The following is a 27,087-nucleotide window of genomic DNA, read 5'->3' on the forward strand; positions in this document are numbered from 1 at the left end:
ATCCAAAATTGGTCTGAATGTTCCCTCTTTTTTGGGAACTACGAACAGATTGGAATAAAATCCCATTCCTTGTTCTCTTATTGGAACTGGATGTATCACTCCCATCTTTAACAGGTCTTCTACACAATGTAAGAATGCCTGTCTCTTTATTTGGTTTAAGGATAAGTGAGACCTGTGGAACCTTCCCCTTGGGGGTAGTTCCTTGAATTCCAGGAGATAACCTTGAGAAACTATTTCTAGCGCCCAAGGATCCTGAACATCTCTTGCCCAAGCCTGAGCAAAGAGAGAGAGTCTGCCCCCCACTAGATCCGGTCCCGGATCGGGGGCTATCCCTTCATGCTGTTTTGGTAGCAGTGGTAGGCTTCTTGGCCTGCTTACCCTTGTTCCAGCCTTGCATTGGTTTCCAGGCTGGTTTGGGCTGTGAGGCATTACCCTCTTGCTTAGAGGATGCAGAATTAGAGGCTGGTCCGTTTCTGCGAAAGGGATGAAAATTAGGCTTATTTTTAGCCTTAAAAGACCTATCCTGTGGGAGGGCGTGGCCCTTTCCCCCAGTGATGTCTGAAATAATCTCTTTCAATTCTGGTCCAAATAATGTTTTACCTTTGAAAGGGATGTTAAGCAATTTTGTCTTGGAAGACACATCCGCTGACCAAGACTTTAGCCAAAGCGCTCTGCGCGCCACGATAGCAAACCCTGAATTTTTCGCCGCTAATCTAGCTAATTGCAAAGCGGCATCTAAAACAAAAGAGTTAGCCAATTTAAGTGCGTGAACTCTGTCCATAACCTCCTCATATGGAGTTTCTCTACTGAGCGACTGTTCTAGTTCCTCGAACCAGAAACACGCTGCCGTAGTGACAGGAACAATGCATGAAATTGGTTGTAGAAGGTAACCTTGCTGCACAAAAATCTTTTTAAGCAAACCTTCTAATTTTTTATCCATAGGATCTTTAAAAGCACAACTATCTTCGATAGGAATAGTAGTGCGTTTGTTTAGAGTAGAAACCGCCCCCTCGACCTTGGGGACTGTCTGCCATAAGTCCTTTCTGGGGTCGACTATAGGAAATAATTTCTTAAATATAGGGGGGGGAACAAAAGGTATGCCGGGCTTTTCCCACTCTTTATTTACTATGTCCGCCACCCGCTTGGGTATAGGAAAAGCGTCGGGGGGCACCGGAACCTCTAGGAACTTGTCCATCTTACATAATTTCTCTGGAATGACCAAATTGTCACAATCATCCAGAGTAGATAACACCTCCTTAAGCAGTGCGCGGAGATGTTCTAATTTAAATTTAAATGTCACAACATCAGGTTCAGCTTGATGAGAAATTTTTCCTGAATCTGAGATTTCTCCATCAGACAAAACCTCCCTCATGGCCCCTTGAGATTGGTGTGAGGGTATGTCAGAACAGTTATCATCAGCGCCCTCTTGCTCTTCAGTGTTTAAAACAGAGCAATCGCGCTTTCTCTGATAAGTAGGCATTTTGGATAAAAGATTTGCTATGGAGTTATCCATTACAGCCGTTAATTGTTGCATGGTAATAAGTATTGGCGCACTAGATGTACTAGGGGCCTCCTGTATGGGCAAAACTGGTGTAGACACAGTAGGGGATGATGTAGTATCATGTTTACTCCCCTCATTTGAGGAATCATCTTGGGCAATATCATTATCTGTGGCATTACTGTCCTTACTTTGTTTGGACGCTATGGCACAATTATCACATAAATTTAAATGGGGAGACACATTGGCTTTCATACATATAGAACATAGCTTATCTGAAGGTACAGACATGTTAAACAGGCTTAAACTTGTCAACAAAGCACAAAAAACGTTTTAAAATAAAACCGTTACTGTCTCTTTAAATTTCAAACTGAAAACACTTTATTACTGAATATGTGAAAAAGTATGAAGGAATTGTTCAAAAATTACCAAAATTTCACCACAGTGTCTTAAAGCATTAAAAGTATTGCACACCAAATTTCAGAGCTTTAACCCTTAAAATAACGGAACCGGAGCCGTTTTTAAATTTAACCCCTATACAGTCCCAGCTATAGTCTTTGCTGAGACCCAACCAAGCCCAGAGGGGAATACGATACCAAATGACGCCTTCTAGAAGCTTTTTTAGTGATTCTTAGATCCTCACACATGCATCTGCATGCCCTGCTCTCCAAAAACAACTGCGCAGTAATGGCGCGAAAATGAGGCTCAGTCTATAACTAGAAAGGCCCCCTGACTAAAAAAGGTGTCCAACACAGTGCCTGCCGTTTTTTAAACGTTCCCCAAGATTATAAATGCCAATTGTTAGCTAGAATCTGAATAATATGCCCCAATAAAGCAATCGAATTAGCCCATAAAAATGTCTACCAGTTTTTTAGCCCTTTTTAAGCCCTTTATTCTTTTATGTTTGACTAAGAAAATGGCTTACCGGTCCCCATGAGGGGAAATGACAGCCTTCCAGCATTACTCAGTCTTGTTAGAAATATGGCTAGTCATACCTTAAGCAGAAAAGTCTGCTAACTGTTTCCCCCAACTGAAGTTACTTCATCTCAACAGTCCTATGTGGAAACAGCAATCGATTTTAGTTACTGTCTGCTAAAATCATCTTCCTCTTACAAACAGAAATCTTCATCCTTTTCTGTTTCAGAGTAAATAGTACATACCAGCACTATTTTAAAATAACAAACACTTGATAGAAGAATAAAAACTACATTAAAACACCAAAAAACTCTTAACCATCTCCGTGGAGATGTTGCCTGTGCAACGGCAAAGAGAATGACTGGGGTGGGCGGAGCCTAGGAGGGACTATATGGCCAGCTTTGCTGGGACTCTTTGCCATTTCCTGTTGGGGAAGAGAATATCCCACAAGTAAGGATGACGCCGTGGACCGGACACACCAATGTTGGAGAAATAATATAATGAAACCACCGTAGCCATTAAAATGCAGTGTAACTCCTTAGCCCCAGTGCCTTGCAATAATAATACTGCCCAAATAAAGTTTTTTCACATGTAAAAAACATATAATGTCCCAACATAAAGCACTACATTTATACAGAGCCCCTTATGTTATGAGTTCCAATGTGCTTATTAAAATTCTGAGTCCTTTCCCCATAAACTAAGTTAGCACTTACCTTGACTTCTGTCTGGCAGCAAGGCAGCTCTCAGGCTTGAGAGGTCCTATCCCTCACATTGACCTGAGGAGAATAAAATGCTGAGTTAAAGATAACCCCAGACTGAAGGATATAGGGCAGCAAGAAATATGGGAGGCGCAGTGAGAATTATGTCCCACATGTTCCCATTGCTCTAAAGCCACCAAAGCTCTACTGTAGAGACTGATATGGACTACGGCTACACCCTAGAACAAAGCAGCACACCCTGGCACTACTTTAAAAATAATAAACTCTTGATTGAAGAATCTAATCTAACACCTCACTTTACCTCTTCCTATCACTAACGTAGGCAAAGAGAATGACTGGAGTGGGAGGGAAGGGAGGAGCTATTTAACAGCTCTGCTGTGGTGCTCATTGCCTCCTCCTGCTAACCAGGAGGTGAATATCCCATTAGTAATTAAGATGATCCGTGGACTCATCATGTCTTAAAAAAAGAAAAGAATGCTTTTATTAAAAAAAAAAAGTCACCTTTATAATCCCAATGGCTGGGGCACTGACAACCTCCTAGACCCAATACAAACTATATCCAGCACAAGCGACCTGGTACTGTGTGCAGGCTGTAAAAAGGGCAACTGCAAGGCCCCACAGGTAAATGCTGAATACAAAGAAACAGCCGCACCACTTGTAATATCCAACTCCTTTATTCCATCTCAAGATAGGGAGCAAACAGTAGATAAAAGGAACAACGTTTTGGGCTATGTACTCTTAATTATGTTCATGCATTGTATGTACAAACATGCCTACTTAAATACCTATATGCAGGTAAAAACCACACCTCTTCAATTAACTCCTAAATTACACATTAATGTTTAACATGCACATACTACAATCTAGTGATCATTACCTGTACATACAACTAAACTTGTGCACAGTACACTTAAAATCAACACAGATGTAGAAGCAAAATGAAAAGACTGCACCGGTCACGTGGTGCGTAGGACAGGACCTCCTTCTATGAAAAAAGCGTTAAGCTATTATGAGCTGCGCAACACTCAAAAACGAAAGTGAAACTTGTTTGTTCCAAGCCAAAAGCACACAGTCCATGAGCCCAAAAAACCCTCACATTAAAGCAGTTATAAATAACCCCTTTCTGTTCAAATAATCTCCCTGAAGGAGATATTAACCCTTGATCCTATTGAGTCATAAAGGACCCACACTGTGACCCTGTATAGTAAAAGTGTATATATAAAACGGTCTTACCCTCCAGGATCCATGCTGTGGAACAGGCACACCCTCTCAAGTGTGACAGTCTTGCAGCGATGCTCTGACATGGACTTGAGTGTGCAACAGCAAGCAGTGAAACTCGTCAACACTAATTGCTCAGGAGCTGTTAGGCGACAGTCTGGATAGGTTTGCAGAAAAACTTTCCCTGCATCTCCAGACTCTAACTTTTATCAATACTCTCACTGAAAGATTGACATGATTACTTAAAACTCCAGTCCTTTCTTGAAGGGAACATACCCATTACAGGACTATCCAAATCTTCTGACAATTCTCTGCCACCTCCTATAGTGACGAAAGGCAAAGAATGACTGGGGGATAGGGGAAGTGGGAGAGATATTTAAGCCTTTGGCTGGGGTGTCTTTGCCTCCTCCTGGTGGCCAGGTGTTCTATTTCCCAACAGTAAGGAATGAAGTTGTGGACTCTCCCTGCCTTATGGAAGGAAAACCCATTTATTTTGTTTTTCCAATGAAATGCATGAAGTTGACACATAAAGGCAAAATTCTTCTTCTTTAAGAGGCTCCTCTGTCCTCCACTCATTACCTGTATTAATGGCACCTGTTTGAACTTGTTATCAGTATAAAATACACCTGTCTACAACCTCAAACAGTCACACTCCAAACTCTATGGTGAAGACCAAAGAGCTGTCGAAGGACACCAGAAACAAAACTGTAGACCTGCACCAGGCTGGGAAGACTGAATCTGCAATAGGCAAGCAGCTTGGCGTGAAGAAATTAACTGTGGGAGCAATAATTAGAAAATGGAAGACATACAAAACCACTGATAATCTCCCTCGATCTGGGGCTCCACGCAAGATCTCACCCTGTGGGGTCAAAATGATCACAAAAACGGTGAGCAAACATACCAGAACCACACAGGGGGACCAAGTGAATGACCTGCAGAAAGCCGGGACCAACGTAACAAAGGCTACCATCAGTAATACACTACGCCGCTAGGGACTCAGATCGTGCAGTGCCAGACATGACCCCCTGCTTAAGCCAGTACATGTCCGGGGCCATCTGAAGTATGCTAGAGAGCATTTGGATGATCCAGAATCAGATTGGGAGAATGTCATATGGTCAGATGAAACCAAAGTAAATGCTGAGTTGCAACCAAAGAACACCATACCTACTGTGAAGCATGGGGGTGGCAACATCATGCTTTGGGGCTATTTCTCTGCAAAGGGAACAGTACGACTGATCCGTGTACATGAAAGAATGAATGGGGCCATGTATCGTGAGATTTTGAGTGCAAACCTCCTTCCATCAGCAAGGGCATTGAAGATGAAATGTGGCTGGGTCTTTCAGCATGACAATGATCCCAAACACACCGCCCGGGCAACAAAGGAGTGGCTTCGTAAGAAGCATTTCAAGGTCCTGGAGTGGCCTAGCCAGTCTCCAGATCTCAACCCCATAGAAAACCTTTGGAGGGAGTTGAAAGTCTGTGTTGCCCAGCGACAGCCCCAAAACATCACTGCTCTAGAGGAGATCTGCATGCAGGAATGGGCCAACAAACCAGCAACAGTGTGTGACAACCTTGTGAAGACTTACAGAAAATGTTTGACCTCTGTCATTGCCAACAAAGGATATATAACAAAGTATTGAGATGAACTTTTGATATTGACCAAATACTTATTTTCCACCATAATTTGCAAATAAATTCTTTCCAAATCAGACAATGTGATTGTCTGGATTTGTTTCCACATTTTGTCTCTCATAGTTGAGGTATACCTATGATGAAAATTACAGGCCTCTATAATCTTCTTAAGTGGGAGAACTTGCACAATTGGTAGCTGACTAAATACTTTTTTGCCCCACTGTACACAAGTTCAGTATGGCCTAGCACTCTCGACGCCCGTTATTGTACCGGGGTGCACTACAAATATGTAAATATAGCAAAAAATAGAAGGTACTCACCGGATTTAACAAGGGGTGAAAAGACTTTATTCCGGTGAGTGCCTTCTATTTTTTTTATATATTTATATATATATATATATATATATATATATATATATATATATAATTATATATAGGTATAGATAAATACAAATATATATATGAATATCTATTTAAAAACACATATATGTGCAGAACATTAGAATGTGAAATATTTACAGTAAATACACAGTAAAACACTTCATGAAAAATGAATATTGCATAAATGTACTTTTACATGTTTTCATCTACTTAACTGTGAAGGGCTCCAATGCACTTATATATATATGTCTATGGGGCATATTTATCAAAGTGCGAGCGGACATGATACGATATAGCGTATCATGTCCGCTGCACATCGATAAATGCTGACAGCATACGCTGTCAGCATTTATCATTGCACAAGCGGTTCAACAGATTATCCATCTTTTTTAACATAAATTCTTTAAATGCAGTTGTATGAAAGCTAAAGCAGTTGTACATCTCCTTTTAGGACACACAAAGTGAGATGGGGGCTGCCACACATATTAGTGCCAGTCGTAGTATAGTGCTGATGTTACATCATAGCGGCTTCTATAAAGAGTACCACCCATTACTATTATTTGGGAGCTGCTTTACTGCTTGAGTTACTCAAATATATAGTGGCCCAAGTATGATGGCTTATTGGTAGCAACAGGTCTGCAATATTGTTTTATAACAGTCACTACCAGTAGCCGATTACTTAAGATTTAGGTCATAAATGTAGAAGCAATATTATAAAATTGAAAGAGATGCTAAAAATATTATGCAGGAAGAAATGGGGACATATATTTACATGCGTTATCCTCAAAAAAGAAATGGGGACATATATTTACATGGGCTATCCTCAAAAAAGCCCATAAAAAAACATAATTTATGCTTACCTGATAAATTCCTTTCTTCTGTAGTGTGATCAGTCCACGGGTCATCATTACTTCTGGGATATTACTCCTCCCCAACAGGAAGTGCAAGAGGATTCACCCAGCAGAGCTGCATATAGCTCCTCCCCTCTACGTCACTCCCAGTCATTCGACCAAGGACCAACGAGAAAGGAAAAGCCAAGGGTGAAGTGGTGACTGGAGTATAAATTAAAAAATATTTACCTGCCTTAAAAACAGGGCGGGCCGTGGACTGATCACACTACAGAAGAAAGGAATTTATCAGGTAAGCATAAATTATGTTTTCTTCTGTTAAGTGTGATCAGTCCACGGGTCATCATTACTTCTGGGATACCAATACCAAAGCAAAAGTACACGGATGACGGGAGGGATAGGCAGGCTCTTTATACAGAAGGAACCACTGCCTGAAGAACCTTTCTCCCAAAAATAGCCTCCGATGAAGCAAAAGTGTCAAATTTGTAAAATTTGGAAAAAGTATGAAGCGAAGACCAAGTTGCAGCCTTGCAAATCTGCTCAACAGAGGCCTCATTCTTGAAGGCCCAAGTGGAAGCCACAGCTCTAGTAGAATGAGCTGTAATTCTTTCAGGAGGCTGCTGTCCAGCAGTCTCATAAGCTAAACGAATTATGCTACGAAGCCAAAAAGAAAGAGAGGTAGCAGAAGCTTTTTGACCTCTCCTCTGCCCAGAGTAAACGACAAACAGAGAAGACGTTTGTCGAAATTCCTTAGTTGCCTGTAAGTAAAATTTTAGAGCACGGACTACATCCAGGTTGTGCAGTAGACGTTCCTTCTTCGAAGAAGGATTTGGGCACAAAGAAGGAACAACAATCTCTTGATTGATATTCCTGTTAGTAACTACCTTAGGTAAGAACCCAGGTTTAGTACGCAGAACTACCTTATCCGAATGAAAAATCAAATAAGGAGAATCACAATGTAAGGCTGATAATTCAGAGACTCTTCGAGCCGAGGAAATAGCCATTAAAAATAGAACTTTCCAAGATAACAACTTTATATCAATGGAATGAAGGGGTTCAAACGGAACGCCCTGTAAAACATTAAGAACCAGGTTTAAACTCCATGGTGGAGCAACAGTTTTAAACACAGGCTTAATCCTGGCCAAAGCCTGACAAAAAGCCTGGACGTCAGGAACTTCTGACAGACGTTTGTGTAACAGAATGGACAGAGCTGAGATCTGTCCCTTTAATGAACTAGCAGATAAACCCTTTTCTAAACCTTCTTGTAGAAAAGACAATATCCTAGGAATCCTAACCTTACTCCAAGAGTAACCTTTGGATTCACACCAATATAGGTATTTACGCCATATCTTATGGTAAATCTTTCTGGTAACAGGTTTCCTAGCCTGTATTAAGGTATCAATAACTGACTCAGAAAACCCACGTCTTGATAAAATCAAGCGTTCAATTTCCAAGCAGTCAGCTTCAGAGAAGTTAGATTTTGATGTTTGAAGGGACCCTGTATCAGAAGGTTCTGTTTCAGAGGTAGAGACCAAGGTGGACAGGATGACATGTCCACCAGGTCTGCATACCAAGTCCTGTGTGGCCACGCAGGTGCTATTAGAATCACTGATGCTCTCTCTTGTTTGATTCTGGCAATCAATCGAGGAAGCATCGGGAAGGGTGGAAACACGTAAGCCATCCTGAAGTCCCAAGGTGCTGTCAGGGCATCTATCAGGACTGCTCCTGGATCCCTGGATCTGGACCCGTAACGAGGAAGCTTGGCGTTCTGTCGAGACGCCATGAGATCTATCTCTGGTTTGCCCCAACGTCGAAGTATTTGGGCAAAGACCTCCGGATGGAGTTCCCACTCCCCCGGATGAAAAGTCTGACGACTTAAGAAATCCGCCTCCCAGTTCTCCACTCCCGGGATGTGGATTGCTGACAGGTGGCAAGAGTGAGACTCTGCCCAGCGAATTATCTTTGATACTTCCATCATAGCTAGGGAGCTTCTTGTCCCTCCCTGATGGTTGATGTAAGCTACAGTCGTGATGTTGTCCGACTGAAACCTGATGAACCCCCGAGTTGTCAACTGGGGCCAAGCCAGGAGGGCATTGAGAACTGCTCTCAATTCCAGAATGTTTATTGGCAGGAGACTCTCCTCCTGACTCCATTGTCCCTGAGCCTTCAGAGAATTCCAGACGGCACCCCAACCTAGAAGGCTGGCGTCTGTTGTTACAATTGTCCAGTCTGGTCTGCTGAATGGCATCCCCCTGGACAGATGTGGCCGAGAAAGCCACCATAGAAGAGAATTTCTGGTCTCTTGATCCAGATTCAGAGAAGGGGATAAGTCTGAGTAATCCCCATTCCACTGACTTAGCATGCACAGTTGCAGTGGTCTGAGGTGTAAGCGTGCAAAGGGTACTATGTCCATTGCCGCTACCATTAAGCCGATTACCTCCATGCATTGAGCCACTGACGGGTGTTGAATGGAATGAAGGGTGCGGCAAGCACTTTGAAGTCTTGTTAGCCTGTCCTCTGTCAGGTAAATCTTCATTTCTACAGAATCTATAAGAGTCCCCAGGAAGGGAACTCTTGTGAGTGGAACGAGTGAACTTTTCTTTTCGTTCACCTTCCATCCATGTGACCTTAGAAATGCCAGTACTAACTCTGTATGAGACTTGGCAGTTTGAAAGCTTGAAGCTTGTATCAGAATGTCGTCTAGGTATGGAGCTACCGAGATTCCCCGCGGTCTTAGTACCGCCAGAAGAGCACCCAGAACCTTTGTGAAGATTCTTGGAGCTGTAGCCAATCCGAATGGAAGAGCCACAAACTGGTAATGCCTGTCTAGGAAGGCAAACCTTAGGTACCGGTAATGATCTTTGTGAATCGGTATGTGAAGGTAAGCATCTTTTAAATCTACAGTGGTCATGTACTGACCCTCTTGGATCATAGGTAAAATTGTCCGAATAGTCTCCATCTTGAAATGGAACTCTTAGGAATTTGTTTAGGATCTTTAAGTCCAGGATTGGTCTGAAAGTTCCCTCTTTTTTGGGAACCACAAACAGATTTGAGTAAAACCCCTGTCCCTGTTCCGATCGTGGAACTGGATGGATGACTCCCATTAACAAGAGCTCTTGTACGCAGCGTAGAAACGCCTCTTTCTTTGTCTGGATTGTTGACAACCTTGACAGATGAAATCTCTCTCTTGGAGGAGAGTATTTGAAGTCCAGAAGGTATCCCTGAGATATTATCTCTAGCGCCCAGGGATCCTGGACATCTCTTGCCCAAGCCTGGGCGAAGAGAGAAAGTCTGCCCCCCACTAGATCCGATCCCGGATCGGGGGCCCTCAATTCATGCTGTTTTAGGGGCAGCAGCAGGTTTCCTGGTCTGCTTGCCCTTGTTCCAGGACTGGTTAGGTTTCCAGCCTTGTCTGTAGCGAGCAACAGCTCCTTCCTGTTTTGGTGCAGAGGAAGTTGATGCTGCTCCTGCTTTGAAATTACGAAAGGAACGAAAATTAGACTGTCTAACCTTAGCTTTGGCTTTGTCCTGAGGCAGGGCATGGCCTTTACCTCCTGTAATGTCAGCGATAATCTCTTTCAACCCGGGCCCGAATAAGGTCTGCCCTTTGAAAGGTATATTAAGCAATTTAGACTTAGAAGTAACATCAGCTGACCAGGATTTTAGCCACAGCGCCCTGCGTGCCTGAATGGCGAATCCTGAATTCTTCGCCGTAAGTTTAGTAAGATGTACTACGGCCTCCGAAATGAATGAATTAGCTAGTTTAAGGACTCTAAGCCTGTCCGTAATGTCGTCCAGAGTAGCTGAACTAATGTTCTCTTCCAGAGACTCAATCCAGAATGCCGCTGCAGCCGTGATCGGCGCAATGCATGCAAGGGGTTGCAATATAAAACCTTGTTGAACAAACATTTTCTTAAGGTAACCCTCTAATTTTTTATCCATTGGATCTGAAAAAGCACAGCTATCCTCCACCGGGATAGTGGTACGCTTAGCTAAAGTAGAAACTGCTCCCTCCACCTTAGGGACCGTTTGCCATAAGTCCCGTGTGGTGGCGTCTATCGGAAACATTTTTCTAAATATCGGAGGGGGTGAGAACGGCACACCGGGTCTATCCCACTCCTTAGTAACAATTTCAGTAAGTCTCTTAGGTATAGGAAAAACCTCAGTACTCGCCGGTACCGCAAAATATTTATCCAACCTACACATTTTCTCTGGTATTGCAACTGTGTTACAATCATTCAGAGCCGCTAACACCTCCCCTAGTAATACACGGAGGTTTTCCAGTTTAAATTTAAAATTTGAAATATCTGAATCCAGTCTGTTTGGATCAGAACCGTCACCCACAGAATGAAGTTCTCCGTCCTCATGTTCTGCCACCTGTGACGCAGTGTCTGACATGGCCCTAATATTATCAGCGCACTCTGTTCTCACCCCAGAGTGATCACGCTTACCTCTTAGTTCTGGTAATTTAGCCAAAACTTCAGTCATAACAGTAGCCATATCCTGTAATGTGATTTGTAATGGCCGCCCAGATGTACTCGGCGCTACAATATCACGCACCTCCCGAGCGGGAGATGCAGGTACTGACACGTGAGGCGAGTTAGTCGGCATAACTCTCCCCTCGTTGTTTGGTGAAATTTGTTCAATTTGTACAGATTGACTTTTATTTAAAGTAGCATCAATACAGTTAGTACATAAATTTCTATTGGGCTCCACTTTGGCATTGCAACAAATGACACAGGTATCTTCCTCTGAATCAGACATGTTTAACACTACTAGCAAATAAACTTGCAACTTGGAATACAATTCAATTAGAATAATATTAAAAACGTACTGTGCCTTTAAGAAGCACAGAAGATCTATGACAGTTGAAAATTAATAAATTGAAACAGTTATAGCCTCAATCCTTATAAACAACACAACTTTAGTAAAGGTTTAATCCCATTAGCAAAGATAACAAATTCTGAAAGCAGGAAACAAATTACAGAATAAACGTTTTTTGTCTCAGTCAACTATAATTCTCACAGCTCTGCTGAGAGAAATTACCTCCCTCAAAATAAGTTTTGAAGACCCCTGAGCTCTGTAGAGATGAACCGGATCATGCAGGAAATACAATGAGCTGCTGACTGAAATATCTGATGCGTAGCAAAAGCGCCAAAAAACGGCCCCTCCCCCTCACACACAGCAGTGAGAGAGAACAGAAACTGTCAGAAAAAAGATTAAGCAACTGCCAAGTGGAAAAATAGTGCCCAAAACATTTATTCACTCAGTACCTCAGCAAATGAAAACGATTTTACATTCCAGCAAAAACGTTAAACATAATTTCTAGTTATTAAACAGCTTTATGTACTTCTTACAGTGTAATTCTAGTCAAGTACCATTCCCCAGAATACTGACTTTTTTGTGTAAAGTATACATACATGACATTATATCGGTATGGCAGGATTTTCTCATCAATTCCATTGTCAGAAAATAAAAGCTGCTACATACCTCTATGCAGATTCATCTGCCCGCTGTCCCCTGATCTGAAGTTTACCTCTCCTCAGATGGCCGAGAAACAGCAATATGATCTTAACTACTCCGGCTAAAATCATAGCAAAAACTCTGGTAGATTCTTCTTCAAACTCTGCCAGAGAGGTAATAACACACTCCGGTGCTATTTTAAAATAACAAACTTTTGATTGAAGATATAAAACTAAGTATAATCACCATAGTCCTCTCACACATCCTATCTAGTCGTTGGGTGCAAGAGAATGACTGGGAGTGACGTAGAGGGGAGGAGCTATATGCAGCTCTGCTGGGTGAATCCTCTTGCACTTCCTGTTGGGGAGGAGTAATATCCCAGAAGTAATGATGACCCGTGGACTGATCACACTTAACAGAAGAAACATGTAACCTAATTCCCAAGTTGAATAATTAATCTTCTAGGGATACCTAGGGTAAGCCGGTATAGGTGATACCGGTATGTTACACCTACTTGCAAGGTCACAGCTGTAAGCATGCTGTGCTGAGATTTGTCAATGTGCAAAATAACAAAACATTATAAAGGAGTAGCGCTAAAGCTAAGCTTACTGCACACTATATAGGCACTCAAGAAGAAAGTGGAAGGGTATATAAGGGGTTACCTTAGATTTCAGGGAGGCGTTTTTACCTGCTCCAGAAGATAGAGGCCATATAACCACTAGTACTGTACATCAGTGTTTCTCAAACGCGGTCCTCGAGTACCCCCAACAGGCCAGGTTTTCATTATAGCTGAACTAGAGCACAGGTGAATTTATCAGTTGATGGGTAAGAGCAAGTTAGTTACCGTGGTTACTGATCAGTTCATTATTTTACCTGTGCTCTAGGCCAGCTATAATGAAAACCTGGCCTGTTGGGGGTACTTGAGGACCGCGGTTGAGAAACACTGCTGTACTTGGTCTTATAAGCATAAGAGAAAAACTTGTTTTACAATGACAAGGGATAAACATCTTTTAAAAGGTGTAATATATATAATATATATTGTATAATAGAAGGTGGAAATCTGACAGCAGTATTCCTTCCTACCTGAATTATCCTTGGAGTCTGTATCCGAGTCAGATGTCTCTGAAGATTCTGATGTCTTTTCAGGCAAGTGCGGAAGCTGTGCAATATCCATTGGGGTGTCCTTGTATTCTTGCAAGCTGCAGAAGGCAAAAAGCAATGGTTAAATGATACCTATAAGCAGAAAGTTCAAGTGGGATGGGTGCAGAGCATTATGCATACCTGAGTATGTAGTTAACCCAAATGATGTTGCGCTCATTGGCATTCTTGGCATTGATGGCGATGGTAGCACAGGACTGCACCCAAATGTAGCCCCCATTCTTCTGCATCCAGCGGTAATACTTGGTCACACATTGCCCTTTGTTTAGCACTGCATGAGAGAGAAGAGCTCTTGATATGGCCTATAAAACATACTGTACCCCATCACCTCCCATATTTAATGGTCCTAGAATATTGTGTCCCCTTCATTCCATTATAAGGTACTAGAGATATAATGTGCTTTCATCACCATGCTAAAAGGTTCTAAAGTTGTGTGTCATTCCCAACAGAATACTAACCAGTTATGCGCCTCCATCCTCACACTAACAAGTTCTAGACATGCTCCTATAACCACTCTTATAGACCCTAGACATGTACTACAGTGTTCTCCAAAGAAAACGTTGCCAGCCGGGTTGCATTGTAAAGTAGCCGGGTAGATGCAGTGTAATACTTTCTAATAGCATAACATTTTCAGCTATCCAAACACAAATAAATTGCATAGTTTAATATAAATGTATTTAAAGGGACACTAAACCCAAAAATTTTCTTTCATGATTCAAGTAGAGAATACAATTTTAAACAACATTCCAATTTACTTATATTATCTAATTTGCTTCATTATTTAGCTATCCTTTGTTGAAGAAATAGCAATGCACATGGATGAGCCAATCATACTTGGCATCTATGTGCAGCAACCAAGCAATCAGCAGCTACTGAGCCTATGTAGATATGCTTTTCAGCAAAGTATATCAAGAGAATGAAGCAAATTAGATAATAGAAGTAAATTAGAAAGTTGTTTAAAAATGGTATGCTCTTTCTAAATCATGAAAGAAAAAAATTGGGTTTCATGTCCCTTTAATGATAATTTGAGCAATAAACATTAAACACATTTAATATTAGCTGATTTTAGCTTATTTTTGGTTAACATTTTAGTCGGGTGGTAAGTAAAATCAGCCAGGTGGCGTACCCATTAAAGGGCTGGTATTTGAAATAGTTACAGCTCTAAGGTAGGAAAGAGTGACAGAGGTGAGCTCAGTAGAGAATGGATCACTAGTGCACGCATGCGCTTGAGTGCGCTGAGTTGTGCAGAAAATATGAGGTTGTTTGAAGGTGTTTATGCTGCTTTGATCCCTTGGCTAATATTGGGGAATCCCAGGCAGTCATAAAGCACTTTCATTTTGTAAAAGATAATTTACACCTCTCAGAGGAACACAATCCCAGATGAAAAGGGGAGAGAAACCTAAAATCAGGGGACTTGTGGTAAAAGAGTGATAAAAGACAGATGAGGGCATTTTTTTGTCGTAAAAAGGATGACACAAAAAGGGAGAGAAAAACAGGCAAATGGACTAAAGAAAATGACCAAAGAAGGGTAATATAGTATAAACAAACGCATAGGGATAAACTGATATGTTAAACATTAAAGTGAAAATGTAAAATGTACTAACTGGGTATATAGCCTTGTACTACATGGAGCATGTAAAAACTTCCCAGAAGTCTTGAGGAACCCAGTTTTTCCTCTATATAAAGCCCTTCATTTTAATACTATGCTTCATGTTTAGCCAATTTAGGAATCTATTTAGAGAAAGAGAAGTAAAAAGAGGATTGTCACGGCCCCCTAAAAAACAACAGCAGACTGAAAAAGGGCATGTCCAGGAAAGGCCTTAATATGATATTATTTTAAATAATAATATTTTATTAAATAAAAATCTAGTTTTCTCTAATATATGTAATATCATATGATCACTTGTAAAAAAGCATCTTATATGAAGACATGACAGAGAAGAAAAAGTCATTCTTTTGTATGTCATAAAGAGAGAAATTAAGCATTTCAGGTAATAATCCAAAAATTCTTTTGGATCTGATGCTTCTCTTAGGGTTCTGTTTGCTCCTGCTTACACTAGAAAACTAAGTGTTATTTATCTAAAAAAATATTTTTATAAGAGTATTTAGACCTATGTCGCACTTTAGGCACCCTTTTCCTTTTTGTACTTTAAAGGGACACTGAACCCAAATTTTTTATTTCGTGATTCAGATAGAGCATGCAATTTTAAGCAACTTTCTAATTTACTCCTATTATCAATTTTTCTTCGTTATCTTGCTATCTTTATTTGAAAAAGAAGGCATCTAAGCTTTTATTTTGGTTCAGAACTCTGGACAGCACTTGTTTATTGGTGGGTGAATTTATCCACCAATCAGCAAGAACAACCCAGGTTGTTCACCAAAAATGGGCCGGCATCTAAACTTACATTCTTGCATTTCAAATAAAGATACCAAGAGTATGAAGACAATTTGATAATAGGAGTAAATTAGAAAGTTGCTTAAAATTGCATGCTCTATCTGAATCACGAAAGAAAAATTTTAAGTTCCGTGTCCCTTTAAGTTCTTCCTTCAGTTTGAGAAAGTGTGTCGGCAAGATCTCTCTACTAAATGCTGCTTGTGAACTTCTAAACACAGCAAATAAATAATATAAAACAATATATGAATAAAAACATAATGCTTACCTGATAATTTCATTTCCATCGAGGGGAGGAGAGTCCACGGCTTCATTCATTACTGTTCGGAATTAAGAACCTGGCCACCAGGAGGAGGCAAAGACACCCCAGCCAAAGGCTTAAATACCTCCCCCACTTCCCTCATCCCCCAGTCACTCTGCCGAGGGAACAAGGAACAGTAGGAGAAATATCAGGGTATAAATGGTGCCATCGGAAATACGGAAGGGAACCGTGGACTCTCCTCCCCTCGATGGAAATTAAATTATCAGGTAAGCATAATTTATGTTTTCCATCTAAAGGAGAGGAGAATCCACGGCTTCATTCATTACTGTTGGGAACATATACCCAAGCTCTAGAAGACACTGAATAAAACCGGGAGGGAAAAGGCGGACCCTAATCTGAGGGCACCACAGCCTGCAAAACCTTTCTGCCAAAAACAGCTTCCGCAGAAGCAATAACGTCAAATTTGTAAAACTTTGTAAAAGTGTGTAAGGAGGACCAGGTAGCCGCCTTACAAATTTGCTCCATAGAGGCCTCATTATTGAAGGCCCAAGCCGAAGCCACAGCTCTAGTGGAATGAGCCGTGATCCTCTGATGAGGCTTATGTATTGCTGTCTCATAGGCCAAGCGAATCAAGCTCCTCAACCAAAAGGACAAAGAAGTAGAAGAGGCTTTCTGCCCCTTGCGCTTCCCTGAATACACCAAAAAAAAGAGATGTAGATTGTCTGAAATCCTTCGCATGCTGAAGATAGAACTTCAGGGCACAAACCACATCCAGGTTATGAAGTAACCTCTCCTTATAAGAAGAAGGGTTAGGACACAAAGAAGGAACCACTATTTCCTTATTGATGTTACGGTTAGACACCACCTTGGGAAGAAACCCCAAACCAGCACGAAACACAGCATTATCCACATGAAAAACCAGATATGGAGGCTCACATTGCAAGGCAGCCAGTTCAGATACTCTGCGTGCCGATGCAATGGCCAACAGGAAGAGAACCTTCCAGGACAGAATCTTAATGTCAATGGAATGCATAGGCTCAAACGGAACCTTCTGCAATACCTTAAGGACCAAGTTTAAGCTCCATGGGGGAGCAGACTGTCTAAAGACAGGCCTGATTCTAGACAAAGTCTGAACAAAAAATTGGATGTCAGGGAGCTCAGCTAGTCTCCTATGCAACAAGACTGATAATGCCAAAATCTGTCCCTTTAAGGAACTGGCGGCAAGACCCTTCTCCAAACCGTCTTGTAGAAAGGACAGAATCCTGGATACCTTTACCTTATGCCAAGAATATCCATGTTTCTCACACCATGACCAGTAAGTCCTCCACACCTTATGGTAGATGCGACATGTGACTGGCTTCCTCGCCTGAATTAGAGTATCAATCACACTTTCAGAAAAGTCTCTCTTGGCCAAGACTAGGCGTTCAATCTCCACGCAGTCAGCCTCAGAGAATCGAGATTTTGATGTTGAAAAGGGCCCTGTTCCAGCAGATCCCTGCGACAGGGTAACCTCCACGGCGGAGAGGATGACATCCCCACCAAATCGGCAAACCACGTCCTCCGCGGCCATGATGGAGCAATCAGAATGGCCGAAGCTCGCTCCTGTTTGATGAGTGCCACTACACGAGGTAGAAGTGGTAACGGCGGAAAAATGTAAGCTAGGCTGAACCCCCAAGGCACCGCTAAGGCATCTATCAGCTCTGCCTGGGGATCCCTGGACCTCGACCTGTATCGGGGTAGCTTGCAATTGAGTCTGGACACCATGAGATCTATTTCCGGCGTTCCCCACCTGAGACAAATCTCCGCAAACACTTCAGGTTGAAGAGACCATTTCCCCGGATGGAAGTATTGCCTGCTGAGAAAGTCTGCTTCCCAGTTGTCCACACCTGGAATGTGAATTGCTGAGAGCGAGCAGCTGTGGGACTCCGCCCACTCCAAGATCTGAGACACCTCCCTCATGGCTATGAAGCTCCTCGTACCCCCTGATGGTTGATGTAAGCCACCGAGGCAATGTTGTCGGTCTGGAATCTGATGAAGCTGAACAACCCCAGAGGAGGCCATGCATTCAGAGCATTGTAGATTGCTCGGAGTTCCAGAATATTTATCGGAAGGAGAGACTCCTCCCGGGACCATCTGCCTTGTGCTATCCTGGCACCCCAAACAGCTCCCCATCCTGCCAGACTCGCGTCGGTGGTCACAATCTCCCAAGACAGTCTCAAGAAGGATGTCCCCATGGACAGTTGCTCCAGATGGATCCACCAAGAAAGGGAGATCCGAGTCTGAGCATCCATGGATATCTGCTATAGATCTGTTATAGATCTGAATAATCGCTGTTTCACTGTCTCAACATGCACAATTGAAGAGGTCTGAGATGGAACCTGGCGTATGGAAGGACGTCTATGCTGGAAACCATGAGTCCGATCACCTCCATACACTGAGCCACAGAGGGGCTTGAGGAGGACTGAAGGGCAAGACAAGAGGATGCAATCTTCCTGCGTCGATGGTCTGTGAGAAATATTTTCCCGGAAATAGAATCTATTATCATGCCCAGGAACTCCACACTGTTGCTGGGAACCAGGGAACTCTTTCCTGAGTTGATCTTCTAACCGTGAGATTGGAGCAAAAAAAGAAGAGCCCTCAAATGATCCTCTGCGACGGCGCCTGGACTAGGATGTGGTCCAGGTAGGGCGCCACAGCAATTCCTTTGGCTCTGGCCACCGCATGTAGCGCCCCTAGAACCTTCGTGAAGACTCTCGGGGCCATCGCCAGACCAAAGGGGAGGGCCACAAACTGGAAGTGTTGGTCCAGAAACACAAATCTTAGGAACTTGAAGTGGTCCCTGTGGATTGGCACATGAAGGTAAGCGTCCTTCAAGCCTATAGTTGTGATGAACTGTCCCTCTTGAACTAGGGGCAGAATAGATCTGATCGTTTCTATTTTGAATGATGGAACATTCAGAAACTTGTTTAAACACTTTAGGTCCAGAATCGGGTGGAACCTGCCCTCCTTCTTTGGAACTACAAAAAGATTTGAATAGTACCCTAGACCCTTTTCTGCTAGGGGTACTGGTACTATAACACAGAGAGAGGAGAGATCCCACACACACTCTAGAAAGGCCTCTCTGTTTTCTGGTCTTGAAGACAGGTTTGACAGGAGGAATCTGCCCCTGGGCGGATGGGATCTGAACCCTATCCTGTAACCCTGGGCGACAACCTCCAGAACCCAAGGGTCCTGAATGTCCTGTAACCAGGTTTCTGAGAAGAGAGATAATCTGCCCCCTACTTGGTCTGGAGATCGGTCGGTGCCGCCCCTTCATGACGATTTTGTCTCGGCGGGCTTCTTACTCTGCTTAGACTTGTTCCAAGAATGAGCCGGCTTCCAAGTTTCCTTAGACTGGTCCACTTTCGTGGCGGGCTGCTGGTGCTAGGCCTTGTCCGCACGAAAGGGACGAAAAGTAGATCCTTTAGGCTTAGTCTTCTTATCCCGTGGATATGATCGAATCCAATCCTGGACCGAACAGAATCTTTCCTTGAAAAGGCAGGGACAACAGCCTCGACTTAGAGGTCATGCCCGCAGACCAAGTATTTAGCCACAGAGCCCTGCGAGCTAAAACGGAAAAACCTGACACCTTAGCGTTCAGGCGAATAATTTGCATATTGGCATCACAGATAAAAATTGTTAGGTGTTATTTTCGGGGGGGGGGGGGGGTGTCTGTCACCACTTGGCCTGGATCATACACTTTCACCTGGAAATTAATGGGTTACTTGATGGGATATCCCAGAGGACAGGAATCAGACCATGCAGCAATCAGTCTAACACCTATTCTGTTTATTAGAAGATGAACAACACTTTTTATAGGCGATAGTTACAGTATACAGGGTTAAACAATGACGTGTTCATAACTACATCATCTCACACCATATTTCACATTGAAGAAATGAAACTAATTAAAATATAATTGGGTGAAAAGGAGTATTTCTATTGCATCCCAAAGCAAGGCCGTGTGGGCATCATATAGAGATAACTGGCTTCCAGGCGCATCGCCAGGAACATCCACAAGGCCATTCTAGCTATACAAATATTCATAACATCTACATATTTCTTGATACATAATAAGCTGTTAGAATAAACCTTTCTTAGACAAGATGGATGCCTAAGACAAAATGGCAACTAAAACAAGATGGCATCGGTAAGGCTAACATATCCTAACAGAAAGAATTGGTGACTTTTTCAGCGCCTTAATCTTCTCCTGTATCTCGTTGATGGAAGTCTCCCCCTCGACCATTTCACACAGGGATTCACACCAATATCTCGCAGCTCCGGAAACCGTGGCTACGGCAGCTGCCGGCTGAAAAACAAACCTGTGTGTTGAAACATCTTCCTTAAAGTGAAAGTAAATTCTAGCGTTTTACAAACGCTAGGATTTACTATTGAAACAAATAAAGGGCACTTTCATTCATGAAGTATAATATACTTTATTTAGAAAGCTCCTTTATTTGATTCAATCGATGGCTGCTCTTAGCTGCTACAGCAGCCCAAGGCTACAAATTTTTTTGGCTAAGGGTTCCGATTTCAAGCACCATGGTGGCAGTTATATGTTGCATTTTGTAATAAAGGACATACTTTTGATCATGTTGGGACCATTATTACAACTAAAAAGCATGGCTTTACTCCAACATACTGCTAGAAATAATCCAACGATCATGTGAACTTTGGGGTCCAAACTGGCATCGCTAAGACCTGACAGAGGTCTATGGGTAGCCAGATTCATGTAATGGCAGTAAATGACCATGAGAACATATTTATTTTTTTCACAAAAAAACAAAACAAGACACTTACTCCAAATAGAAAGAAAAAAACTTAAGGTGGAAGAAGGGGGGATATGAAGTGAAGTTTCCTTCTACTCCAAGTGGTCCAAGTCTATATACCTTACCAGTAAATATCCTATAAAGATTATATAGAACACTTACCACACTAATATGGACTGCTATGAATTAAAGAGTCATATTAATCGATAAGCCTCTATTAGGCAGTTGGTTTTTTATAAAGAAAAAAGGCTATAATAGCATTTTTTATATAGAGACTGGCAGAACAGGCACTGAAATGCACTGATAGGAAAATATACTTATGAGCTGTGCACGGAGCATACCATGATTAAGGTCAGTTGGACCGAAACGTTGTCCTGACTTATCCTTTGGGGATGTCCAAATAAATAGAATTTGAACAAGACAAATGGTGCTGCTTTTCTGTACTTTTATTTTGCTTTGTTTTGTGGTGAGTGCAGAACTTTATAGCGTGCACCTTTTGCAGGAGTGCTGAACATTGATATTGCTATAATACCTACCAATTGTTTCCAACTCCTCTCCACCAGACGTATATATGGTGCCAATATAGAGTTTAAAAAAAAGGAAAATGCAACATTTATATAGACCTTGGACTGCAAAGTGCTTTAAATACTATGCTGGGGCTGTGGGTTTGACTTCCAAGAGTTTAAAGAAGCAAACAATACAGCACAATCAGACAATAATCCCTAAGAAATGGGGCATTAGGTGGAGGAGAACTGTTCAAGGGTGTCACCAGAAGAGGGCAGTGTGTCACCATCTAAACCTTCCCTTCCTCTCACAATGTCCTTGTCTCTGTCTGTCTGGAATAGAAACCTTCTAACTGCTGTAATAAATTTGGCTAAATTAGTGGTTAAATGGTTATCTCAAGTAATATGTATTTGCATTAATCATCTTGCTGCAGAACAGAGCTGAGGAAGGCTCCGGAGCAGACACTAAATTCATATTGTCTATTTAATTGTGGCTAATAAGTGCTACACAATACAAAGTGTGCAGGGGAGGAGAGGAGAGAGATAAGAAAAAATTATAAAGGGTCAAATCAAGAGTCGAAAATAGATGAAATGTAAGCAAGAGCAGGTAGATTGCTGAAGATGCTATTATTGCCCCAGAGAATTAAAAAAAAGCAAAAAACAAACAAACCTTATGACATAATACTTCTGCTCCACCAGCATTTATACAGGTCAAATTTAGGTCTCTACATGTTATATTAATCCCATCACTTTCTTTATTCCCTTGTTACCAAACAAATTAATTCATAACCCTCCCCAGGCCACCAGTCTCCAGGATTGAAAACCAAGTTCAATTCACTCAATTAGACGTAAACACACTGACAGAAAGGCTTGTATATATTCAAAAACACAGACCCAATCTAAACATTATAACACAACAGCACTCACATATATATTATTACATAGACAGTCACATGCATTCACTAGGGTTGTCAGCTATCCAGAAAATGACTGGACAATCTGTCGGTAATTGTGCACAGTGGTAGATGGAAGATAACACATTGCTCCCTAAAGCTCTATGCCAGCCCCTACACTTGAACCTACAATGTAAATTGTTCACAACTAGGCCGTCATTTTATCCCCTCGCTATTAGTACCACACAGTCAATAAAGTTACCTCTTTGGCTGCCAGTAACACACATAAACAGAAGTGGGTTGACACTCTTGGCTGTCCCTTACTTCTCTCTGCTGCATATTTGTAATGAGTTTAGGCATATGAGGCTTTTCACATTTAGCTAACCATTATGGATTTAAAAAACTGGATGTTTAAGTGTCCATTATTTTTATGAGGACTGTACTGGACAGCTTGCTAAAATACCGGACTGTCCAGTTGAATACTGGACACCTGGCAACCCCAGCACTCACACAAGCAGACATACACATGCATTCACATGCACTCATATATGCACTCAACTACAGACAGACACATTCAATCAATCACACATGCACTCATACATGCTGATATATGCACTCACACATGCAGACATACACATTCAATAACACATGCAAACATACACATGCAGTGTATTCACACATGCAGACATACACATGCACTAACATGAAGACAGACACATTCAATCACACATGCACACACACTCACACATGCAGACATACACATGCACTCACACATGCAGACACACACATGCACTCACACATGCAGACACACACACATACTCACACATGCAGACATACAAATGCACTCACACATGCAGACATACACACGCACACACTCACACATGCAGACATACACATGCACTCACACATGCAGACATACACACCTACTCACACATACAGACATACACATGAACTCATACATGCAGACATACAAACGCACTCACACATGCAGAAATACACATGCACTCATACATGCAGACATACAAATGCACTCACACATGCAGAGAGACATATGCACTCACACATGCAGACATACACATGCACTCATACATGCAGACATACAGACTCACTCACACATGCACTCATATATGCAGACATACAAACGCACTTACACATGTAGACATACAAACACACTCACACATGCAGACATACACATGCACTCATACATGCAGACATACACATGCACTCATACATGCAGACATACAAACGCACTCCCACATGCAGACATACAAACGCACTCCCACATGCAGACATACACATGCACTCATACATGCAGACATACAAACGCACTCACACATGCAGACATACATACGCACTGAAACATGCAGACAAACACACGCACTTAGAGAGAGAGTTAATAAGATGAAGCACTCACTGGTTTTATCAAGTGTATCCAAACTTTATTCCTTAGTGACGTTTTGGGGTGTTCACCCCTTCATCAGACCAACAACAGTGCAAAAAACAAACAGACTTTTAAACAGTTTTAAGTCCCCCCCAACAGAAAAAAACACCAAAGGGCTGTCATAGTGATATCAACCTTCATACCAAGCAAAATAGCCACATCAACAATAAAAGTATTCATATTTGAAATATGAACAGTTCATCAAAGTGTAATTCCATTACTAACAGTCGGCTAGATTACGAGTTTTGCGTTAGAGGCTATGCGGTGCTAATGAGCAGTTTATGCTCACCGCTCACTTTCATACAGCGCTGGCATTACGGGTTTTTACAAACCCGGCGTTAACAGACAAAAAGTGAGCGTTGAGCAAAATTTTGCTCCACACCTCACTCCAATACCAGCGCTGCTTACGTTAGCGGTGAGCTGGTTGTGCGTGCTCATGCACGATTTCCCCCTAGGAATCAACGGGAAGGGCCGGCTGAAAAAAAGTCTAACATCTGCAAAAAAGCAGCGTTTAGCTCCTAACGCAGCCCCATTGATTCCTATGGGAAATAAAATTTAGGTTTACACCTAACACCCTAACATGAACCCCAAGTCTAAACACCCCTAATCTTACACTTATTAACCCCTAATCTACCGCCCTTGACATCGCTGACACCTACATTATAACTATTAACCCCAAATCTGCCGCTCCGGACATCGCCGCCACCTACATTATACTTATTAACCCCTAATCTGCTTCCCCCAACATCGCCGACACCTACATTATATTTATTAACCCCTAATCTGCCGCCCCAACGTCGCCGCCACTATTCTAAATGTATTAACCCCTAAACCTAAGTCTAACCCTAACCCCCCTAACTTAAATATAATTTAAATAAATCTAAATAAAATTCCTATCATTAACTAAATTATTCCTATTTAAAACTAAATACTTACCTATAAAATAAGCCCTAAGCTAGCTACAATATAACTAATAGTTACATTGTATCTAGCTTAGGGTTTATTTTTAGTTTACAGGCAAGTTTGCATTTATTTTAACTAGGTAGAATAGTTACTAAATAGTTATTAACTATTTAATAAACTACCTAGCTAAAATAAAGACAAAATTACCTGTAAAATAAAACCTAACCTAAGTTACACTAACACCTAACACTACACTATAATTAAATGAATTCCCTAAATTAAATACAATTAAATAAAATTAGCTAAAGTACAACCCCCCCCCCCCCACTAAATTACAGAAATTAGCCAATAGGATTGAGCTGGCATTCTATTGGCTGATTGGAACAGCCAATAGAATGCCAGCTCAATCCTATTGGCTGATTTGATCAGCCAATAGGATTGAACTTCAATCCTATTAGCTGATTGCATCATCCAATAGGATTTTTTCTACCTTAATTCCGATTGGCTAATAGAATTCTATCAGCCAATCAGAATTGAAGGGACGCCATCTTGGATGACATCATTTAAAGGAACCTTCATTCAGTGTTAGCCGTCGGATGAAGAGTATGCTCCGCGTCGGATGTCTTGAAGATGGACCCGCTCTGCGCCGGACTTAAAGGAACCGTCATTCAGTAAGAAGACTTCGTTTGAAGAGGATGCTCCGCGTCGGATGTCTTGAAGATGGAGCCGCTCCATGTCGGATGGATGAAGATAGAAGATGCCGTCTGGATGAAGACTTCTGCCCGTCTGGAGGACCACTTCGCCCGGCTTGGATGAAGACTTCTACCGGCTTTGTTGAGGACTTCGGCCCGGTTGGATGAAGACTTCTCCCGGTAAGGTGATCTTCAAGGGGTTAGTGTTAGTTTTTTTTAAGGGGGTATTGGGTGGGTTTTAGAGTAAGGTTGGTTGTGTGGGTGGTGGGTTTTAATGTTGGGGGGGATTTGTAATTTTTTTTACAGGTAAAAGAGCTGATTACTTTGGGGCAATGCCCCGCAAAAGGCCCTTTTAAGGGCTATTTGTAATTTAGTGTAGGGTAGGGCTTTTTTTTTATTTGGGGGGGGGCTTTTTTATTTTGTTAGTGGGATTAGATTAGGTGTAATTAGTTTAAAAACTTGTAATTTGTTTATTATTTTCTGTAATTTAGTGGGGTTTTTTTTGTACATTAGCTATTTTTTTTAAATTGTATTTAATTGTATTTAATTTAGGGAATTAATTTAATTAGTGTACTGTTAGGTGTTAGTGTAACTTAGGTTAGGTTTTTTTTTTACAGGTCAATTTGTATTTATTTTAGCTAGGTAGTTAGTAAATAGTTAATAACTATTTAATAACTATTCTACCTAGTTAAAATAAATACAAACTTGCCTGTAAAATAAAAATAAAGCCTAAGCTAGCTACAATGTAACTATTAGTTATATTGTAGCTAGCTTAGGGTTTATTTTACAGGTAAGTATTTCGTTTTAAATAGGAATAATTTAGTTAATAATAGTAATTTTTATTTAGATTTCTTTTAATTATATTTAAGTTAGGGGGGGTTAGGGTTAGACTTAGATTAGGGGTTAATAAATGTAGGTAGGTGTCGGCGATGTTAGGGACGGCAGATTAGGGGTTAATAATATTTAACTAATGTTTGTGAGGCGGGAGTGTGGCGGTTTAGGGGTTAATATATTTATTATAGTGGTGGCGATGTCCAGTTCGGCAGATTAGTGGTTAAAACATTTTTTTTAGTGTTTGCGATGCGGGAGGGCCTCGGTTTAGGGGTTAATAGGTAGTTTATGGGTGTTAGTGTACTTTTTAGCACTTTAGTTAAGAGTTTTATGCTACGGCGTTGTAGTGTAAAACTCTTAACTACTGACTTTAAAATGCGGTACCAGTCTTGACAGGAGAGGGTCTACTGCTCACTTTTTGGCAGATTCGTAATACCGGCGCTATGCAAGTCCCATTGAAAAAAGAGGATACGCAATTTACGTAAGTCTGGCCAAAAAAGTGAGCGGTGAGCCTGTACCTTCAAGACTCGT

At 41.7% G+C, this 27,087-nt stretch overlaps 1 protein-coding gene across 1 annotated transcript in view; it reads right to left on the bottom strand.

Annotated features, from left to right (window-relative positions):
* Positions 1-27,087, bottom strand: part of NPAS3 (neuronal PAS domain protein 3) — a 535,722-nt gene that overhangs the window by 20,052 nt on the left and 488,583 nt on the right. The window contains exons 8-9 of the mRNA XM_053697924.1: positions 13,955-14,102; positions 13,757-13,872 (exon numbers count right to left, since the gene is read on the bottom strand). Coding sequence (XP_053553899.1) covers positions 13,757-13,872; positions 13,955-14,102 — 264 coding nt within the window. The remainder of the gene's footprint in view (positions 1-13,756; positions 13,873-13,954; positions 14,103-27,087) is intronic.

This window comes from Bombina bombina, chromosome 1, assembly GCF_027579735.1.
Source record: "Bombina bombina isolate aBomBom1 chromosome 1, aBomBom1.pri, whole genome shotgun sequence".
Classification (NCBI taxonomy): domain Eukaryota; kingdom Metazoa; phylum Chordata; class Amphibia; order Anura; family Bombinatoridae; genus Bombina; species Bombina bombina.